Source organism: Budorcas taxicolor, chromosome 15 (assembly GCF_023091745.1).
Source record: "Budorcas taxicolor isolate Tak-1 chromosome 15, Takin1.1, whole genome shotgun sequence".
Taxonomy (NCBI): Eukaryota; Metazoa; Chordata; class Mammalia; order Artiodactyla; family Bovidae; genus Budorcas; species Budorcas taxicolor.
Window position 1 is genome coordinate 23,933,217 of NC_068924.1, and position 7,885 is coordinate 23,941,101.

General features: G+C 48.4%; 1 protein-coding gene and 1 non-coding gene across 2 annotated transcripts in view; both read left to right on the plus strand.

Moving 5' to 3' along the window:
* HTR3B (5-hydroxytryptamine receptor 3B) overlaps nucleotides 1-7,372 on the plus strand; it is a 60,460-nt gene extending 53,088 nt beyond the window's left edge. Inside the window, exons 8-10 of the mRNA XM_052653026.1 lie at nucleotides 5,184-5,394; nucleotides 5,781-5,963; nucleotides 7,140-7,372. Of these exons, the coding sequence (XP_052508986.1) occupies nucleotides 5,184-5,394; nucleotides 5,781-5,963; nucleotides 7,140-7,372 (627 nt within the window). The remainder of the gene's footprint in view (nucleotides 1-5,183; nucleotides 5,395-5,780; nucleotides 5,964-7,139) is intronic.
* On the plus strand, nucleotides 6,332-6,435 carry LOC128061067 (U6 spliceosomal RNA). Its single transcript, XR_008200685.1, has one exon. It is a non-coding gene; the product is annotated as a U6 spliceosomal RNA (small nuclear RNA).
* Nucleotides 7,373-7,885: the final 513 nt, after the last annotated feature.

The following is a 7,885-nucleotide window of genomic DNA, read 5'->3' on the forward strand; positions in this document are numbered from 1 at the left end:
TTCAACCCAGGGGAGCTTCCGAGGAGGCTCAGTGGCAAAGAATCAACTTGCCAGTGCAGGAGACACAGGTTCCATGCCTGGGTTGGAAAGATCCCCTTGAGAAGGAAATGGCAACCCGTTCCAATATTCTTGCCTGGAAAATCCAATGGACAGAGGAGCCTGGCAGGCTGTAGTCCATGGGGGTCACAAAAGAGCTGGACAGAACTGGTGATAAACAACAGCATTCAACCCAATAGAGTCTGCCACATTTTGACTCCCCCAAATTCATATCTGTCCCACATGCAGAATATAGCCACCCTATCCCAACATCCCAAATATCTTAACCCATTTCAGTACTGATTCTAAGACCAAAAAGTAATGAAGTGTTAGTCACTCAGTTATGTCTGACTCTTTGTGACCCCATGGAGTGCAGCCTGCTAGGCTCCTCTGTTTATGGGGTTTTCCAGGCATGAATGCTGGAGTGGGTAGCCATTCCCTCCTCCTGGGGATCTTCCTGATCCAAGGATCAAGCCTGGGTCTCTTGCATTGCAGGCAGATTCTTTATAGTCTGACCCACCAGGGAAGTCCTCTAAGATGAAAATATCATCTAAATATAAACTCAGAAAGTCCCAAATGTTTTCATCAAATCAAGTATAGACTCTGGGTATGGTCCATTCTGGGGCAAACTTCTGTCTGCAGGCCTGTGAAACATCTAACTGTCAGAATCTGGTTCCTGATCCCATAAGACATGGGGTCAGGAGTCAGGGGCAAGAGCGGGGACCCGTCCTGTCAGCAGTTCTAACTCTAATATTTAGGATTGTGCCTGACCTCTGTTCATGCTCAATTCATGTTTCTTGAACATGAGCATAAAGGGCTTTGAGGATCAAATGAGATCATGGGAACAAAACATTTCTCAAAACTGTGGGATAAAATTAGAGTTTCTTTAGGCTGCACTGGGCTTGTAGAGAAAAGCAGACTAGTCCATAGGTAGTATTGCCCCCAAATCATCCTAAAGAAAAAGGTGGGTCCTTTGTTCTTGAAGGAAAGCAAAACTACAGGTACTGTTTGATCCATCTTAAGAACTGGCTCATCCTTGCTAAAAGGCAGAAGAATGGATGAAGTGGTTTTGGAAGGCCTAAGTTTACGATTTTATGTCAGCTTATAACTTATACAGTTTTTTGAGTTGGAGAACTTTCTGCTTTATCTCACAGCCCAAGCTAATTGTCTACCCTTGTACCTACCTGTTTCCTCTCTTCTTTCAACTACTCTCGATATCCAGTGAGGAATATCCTCACATTGAGACTGGCTACATAAATTTGTGGGGCCTCATGCAAAGTGGAAATGCAGGGTCCCTTGCTTAAAAATTATTAGAACATCAAAATGACACCAAGCCAAGCATGGGGCCCTTCTAAGTGCAGGACTCCCTATGACTGCATGAAGCCAGCCTGCCTCCCAGCCTCTCAGTTCTTGTGGAACATGCTGCTGCTGCTGCTGCTAAGTCGCTTCAGTCGTGTCCGACTCTGTGCGACCCCAGAGACGGCAGCCCACCAGGGTCTCCCATCCCTGGGATTCTCCAGGCAAGAACACCGGAGTGGCTTGCCATTGAGGTTCGGTGAAATTGCACTTTCTTGGGAACCAGGGACCCTAAGGAGCCACACTGCTCCTCTTTGGTTCTGACCCAGATTTCTATTCACTCTCAGCATCAGCCTCTGGGTGGAGAGGAATCGTCTCAGCATGTGCTATTTACGTGGGAACTTTATTTAAAGAGTACAGCAGCTGATCTCAATTGTACCCAAGATGCTTGGCGAGGCAAAAGTAAACTGTTTTTTAAAAACGGGGAGAAAATCAAGGCTTGGAGAGGTTTGATGCCATCCAGAGTCCCTTAAACCGGCACATGGAACGGAGGGGCTCAGGGCCTCTGCTGTTCTTTGACTCTAAGTCTGGGCTCTCTCTGCTTAACCAAACATGCCTGCTTGTGCTTTTCTTTGGGGTAGCATTCTTATTCTCTTCATCTCCTTTATGTAACGTCCACCATGAAGTCTCGGGGGGTCTTCTTGCTTCTACCCTCCAGAGACAGCAGACTCGGTCGCCCCCCATCCCACAGCCCAGGTGGGGCCCACAACGCAAGACCTCGTGTGGACTCTGGCCCTGAACTCTCTTCTCCCCACCCCACCTACCGCGGCCACGCCTGTCACAGCACGACAAAGCAAGGAAAGAGATGCAGGGTTTTGACAGTTCATGTTTTTTCTTGTTGACTGCACTTTGGTAAAGATGTATTTTAACCAAATAATGGCAAAACAGTGAGTGTCACTCTGGTTTAGATGTTTGCAGGCAATTAAGTTTAATGCGGAAGACCACAGTCAGACTACAATTGGCCAAATGGCCCTGGTCTACTGAGCTCCACTGAGTCAGGATATGCTTCAAGACCCAAAGGCTGAGGAGACCTGACTCCCACCAGCAAGGTGACATCTCATCTCACCCAGCCAGGCTCCTCCCCCACCACCTTCTACTCCATCTAGAAGTAATTCTTTTCCAGGCAGGGAGGCCAAGGTGAGAGAGAAGACCCTGAATTCAGCTTCGAGGTCTGATCAAACAGAGGAGGCTGTCTGGGAAAGAGCACAGAGCTTGGAACCAGAAGGTGCATGGGCACATCCCACTTACTCAGCTTACTTACGGGGCTGAACCTTATTTTCAAAAATCTATAGAGTAGGATGCCATACTACCTGCCAACAAATTCACACTGAGTATTAAATAACTCACATTCCACGTCAAAAAGGGTCTAGCACACTTTCTGACATGCAGAAATCATTCAGTTGTTTGGTGAATCAGAGAAATGGGAGGTTTCAGACTTTTTTTTTTTTTTTTCAAATCTAGCAGCACAGGGCCCAGAATATTCATTTGTTTAGTGAACATTTATTGAATGTGTGTGTGTGTGTGTGTGTGTGTGTGTGTGTGTGTGTGTGTGTGTGTTTTTAGTTCCGGAGTCATGTCCAACTCTCTCTGACCCCATGGACTATAGCCCGCCAGGCTCCTCTGTCCATTGGGTTCTCCAGCCAAGAATACTGGACTGGGTTGCCATTTCCTTTAGGGGATCTTCCCAAATCCATGATCAAACCCATGTTTCCTGCATTGGCAGGTGATTCTTTACCACTGAGCTACTGATCAGTTCAGTACAGTCGCTCAGTCATGTCCAACTCTTTGTGACCCCATGGACTGCAGCACGCCAGTCTTCCCTGTCCATCACCAACTCCCAGAGCTTGCTCAAACTCATGTCCATCAAGTCGATGATGCCATCCAACCATCCCATCCTCTGTCATAAAATAGGCATTATTTTTGCCCCCATGAGGGATTAAAAATTACTATTCTCACCCTCAAAGGGTCCATAGTCTGATGGGGAAAGCAGCCCTGTCATATCCTGTTTCTCTCCAGGAAGGATGAGAATAGGTTTTGTGTTCATTATAGACACGTCCTATGACCATCCCAGAGAAGCTGGGTATAACAAAATGGCAGTGGCTCTCACTGTAATGTTATAAGACTTAAATTCTCAGCTATAAGACTTCTCTCACAGCCCAGTGGTTAAGAATCCACCCGCCAACGCAGGGGACACAGGTTTGTTTCCTTGCCTAGGAAGAGCCCACATGCCACAGGGCAACTGAGCCCCTGCACCACAACCACTGAGCCTGCACTCTAGAGCCCGCAGGCTGCAACTAACGAAGCTCACTCACCCTAGAACCTGTGCTCTGCAATGAGAAGCCACCGCAGTGAGAAGCCCGCACACCACAACTGGAGAGGAGCCCACGCTCGCCACAACTACAGAAAGGCTGTGGGCAGCAACGAAAACCCAGCACAGTCAAGAAATAAATTAATTAATTAAAAAAAAAAAAATTCCCGGCTACTGGACCAGCTCTCTGCCCAGCCATGCTGTGGGCCCTGGTGGATCTCTGCGGTTGCCCCACTTCACAGCTACTTTTGCTCTTGGAGGCTGGACTGCGACCTGCAGAGATGGGGGCCCTGGTCCAGTCTGGGAGCAGCAGGCAGGGGGAGCAGTGGCTGGAGGTTGGAGGGAGGGGGAGACCGAGTGACGCGTTTATCTTTCCATTTCTCCCCGCTCCAAGGAGCCTCCACCCGCGGGCCGGGCTCCTAAGAGGATGCCACAGGTCCCCCCAGCCTCCTCTCCCCTCAGGTTCAACCACATTGCCGGCCCTGGGCCCCTTCAGGCCTACAGGTAGGAACAGCTCAGCCAGTGCCCCAGTTCCTGGGGGGCTGCCCTCCTCCTGTGATCGCCGTATGTCCCGCCCACCTCTTGTCAAGCCCGCCTCAGCCCTCCTAGTTTCATTGTGCTATCTGCTCCTAGCCAGTCTCTGACACACACACAGGTACTAAAGTGTGTGCATTCCAAGTAAGAAGAGAGACTAAACCAAAACCAGTGTAATATTTTGCAAACTAAGTGGTTTAAGAAGAAAGATTTTGGGTGTGAGACCTGATTTTAAAACAGTTTCTCACTCTCCAGCTATGTGAATTTGGACAAGCCATTTAGTCTCTAGGATCCTCTGTCTCCGGGTTAAAATGCAGGTTATAATACTCAGCACCCCCCCCTCAAAAAAAATACTCAGCCCCCAGAGTTGCTGTGAGGACTAAAGAAGACAAATCATATGAAATGCTTAGTCCAGTGCCTGGCACACAGCAGGTGCTAAATAAATGGTGGCTTCTTCTTCTTATAATTATGAATAATATTATCCATATTAGTTATGCAGAAGAGCTTAAAGGATCACCCCGCCCTGCTATTTTCTAAACCACAAAATAACCTTCTGTTTCCAAACGACATAGATGGACTCCTCTGATGGGCCAGTGGTCAAGAATCTGCCTTGTAATGCAGGGGACACAGGTTCAGTCCCTGGTGGAGGAACTAAGATCCCACATGCACCTCAACTACTGAACCTGTGCTCTCTGGAACCAGTGGGCTGCAAATACCCTACACACCACAACTAGAGACTTCGTGTGCTACAGTGAAAGATCACGCATGATGTAACAAAGATCACATGTGCTGCAGCTAAGACCTGACACAGCTAAATAAATAAGTTTTTAAAAAATAAAAATAAATTATGTAGACTTTTCATATTATGTAAAAATGCTGGGACGGCAGTGTTCTTGGCTAGTCCATTGGCTTGGATCCTCTTGTCAACAGACTGCTTGTCCCTGCCCAGGTGGTGATTCGCAGGCACCCTCTGGTCTACGTGGTGAGCCTGCTGATCCCCAGCATCTTCCTGATGCTCGTGGACCTGGGCAGCTTCTACCTCCCGCCCACCTGCCAAGCCAGGATTCTGTTCAAGACCAGCGTGCTGGTGGGCTATACTGTCTTCAAGGTCAACATGTCTGATGAGGTGCCAAGGAGTGCAGGGAGCACCCCTCTGATTGGTGAGCAGCCCCGGGGTCACCAGGCCTTTAAAAAAATTATTCATTTATTTTTCACTGTGCTGGACATTCATTGCTGCACATAGGTTTTCTTTAGTTGAGGGGAACAGGGGCTACTCCCTAGCTGCAGAGCGCAGGCTCTAGGATGGTGGGTCCAGGAGCTGCAGCACTGGGCTTAGTTGCCCCAGGGCATGTAGGATCATCCTGGACCAGGGATGGAACCCATGTCCCCTGCATTGGCAGGTGGATTCTTAACAACTGGACCACCAGGGAGTCCAGGCACCCATCTGGCATTACTTCTGTCCAAGATCTGATGTTGCCTTTCAGACAGGGAAGCAAGGGGCCCAGAGACTCCTGCTAACCCCACCTCCGCTGTCTCCTTCCCTCAGGGGTCTTCTTCACGGTCTGCATGGCCTTCTTGGTTCTCAGCTTATCCAAGTCCATCCTGCTGGTCAAATTCCTCTATGATGAGCAGTGCAGCCAGCAGGAGCAGACCCTCCTGTGTCTTCGAGGGGACACAGAAACCGACCAGCCTCGAATGGATCCCGGGGCCCAGCTTGCTGGGGTAGCAGGTTTGTGAGAAGCCTTGAGGTCCCTGTTTGTCTCACTTGATCACTCAGCCCCAGTGCCCACAGGTGGAGCAGTAGCCAAGCATCACTGTGTGAAAAAATGGAAACATCTGCTTCTTAGCCTCTGCCCTGCATTTTACATCAACTCTGTGGAGACAAGACAGTCTTCTGCTGGCTCTATGGAAAGCCTCATGGTAGCCTAGAGATCAGCCCCTCAGTCCCCTTAGCTAGTTTTATTTACTAGTTTGGAGCCACCGACCTCAGAATAGCAGAATGCCTGCATACACATGCACGCACACACACGTGCACAAATAGTTTGTATACATTTGGGTTCTAGTTGCCAAATGTGCAGAAATATACAAGTCATCCCAGTGCCCCCTTTGGCAGAACTTATACTAAAACGGGAGTAATACAAAGATGAGTATGGCCCCTGGGCAAGGATGACATGCAAAGGCATGAACTGGTACATATTTTTACTGTGTTTTTTTAAATTATTTATTTTTAAGAAGAATAATTGCTTTACAATGTTGTGTTGGTTTCTGCCATACAACAATGTGAATCAGCCATAAGTATACACATGCCCCCTCCCTCTCGAACCTCCCTCCCACCTCCCACCCCATCCCACTCCTCTAGGTTGTCACAGAGCACCAGGTTGAGCTCCCTGTTATACAGCAACTTCTCATTAACTTTACTGTATTCTTGAACATAAACAAGACACTATAGTCCAAAAGTTCTCATCACAAGAACAAAAATCTGTAACTGTGTGAGATGATGGGTGTTACCTAGGCTTATCATGGTGATCATCTCACAGTATATACAAGTATTGAATCATTATGTTGTATGCTTGAAACTAATATGATGATACATATCAATTATACCTCAATTTAAAGAAGAACCATTCCTGCCCTAAAGCTCTAAGTCAACAAGGGCTGTGCTACCTCAGAAAAATCTCCCAGAAGGATGTAACCTAGACTCATCACCCTGCTTGCCATGTTCTCCAGGGTTCCTTCAGCACAGCCTTGCCTCCCCTCAGTGGGTAGGGAGAGAATCCCCAATCTTCCAGCCCACTGGCCACTTGCCCTCAACCTTCCTTGAAGGATAAGGCCATTGGCTTTGATGGAAAGGCAGGGGGAGCCATGGTGTCCCCTGGCTCACCTACAGTATCTTCCTCTCACGTAGAGTCCTCCGTCTGTCAAGAGTACCAGGCCCCATCAGGGACCCTGATGGAAGTCTGGTCCCAGCTTCGATCCATCGGCAGCTACTTCCAAACCCAGGACCAGGTGGACCGACAGGAGCTTGGGTGGCTGGCCCTCCTGGAGCGCTTTGACCGCCTGCTCTTCCAAAGCTACCTTGCTGTGCTGGGGCTCTATGCCGTCACCCTGAGCTCCCTCTGGGTGTCGTGGAGTGGCTAGGAAGACCCAGGGTTGCTAGTGTTCATCCATGGGCTCTCCTGGCACTTGGGGAAGGCTGAACATTTTTTCGGGGAATATTGGAAGGAGATGAACGGTGAGTTAAAAAGTTCTCCAGCCCCCAGAACACACATCATCTAATGAGCTATTGAATGACCGAGGAGTAATACGCTCATGATGAAAATGCATACACAGTGTGAAGTATCCAGGGAAAAGTAAGCCTGGCTTCTTACCCCGTTCACTCCCCAGAAGGGACCACCATTAGCAGCCTCTTTCAGAAAATTTCTAAGCACATGCAAACATACGTGTATGTTTAAACTGGTTTTTAAAAGGTGTTAAGAATGCACTCCATCTCCAGTCCTGTCGTGGTTACTTATTCAGTTAGTCATTCAGCGAAACTTGTATTGAGTGGCCACGAAGCCCCAGGCATTATGTTAGGCATACCAGAGAATACAGAGTAAGTCCATTTCAGATCATTCTTCACTTGACTTGCTTTCTGAAGAACCTTGTTCCAAC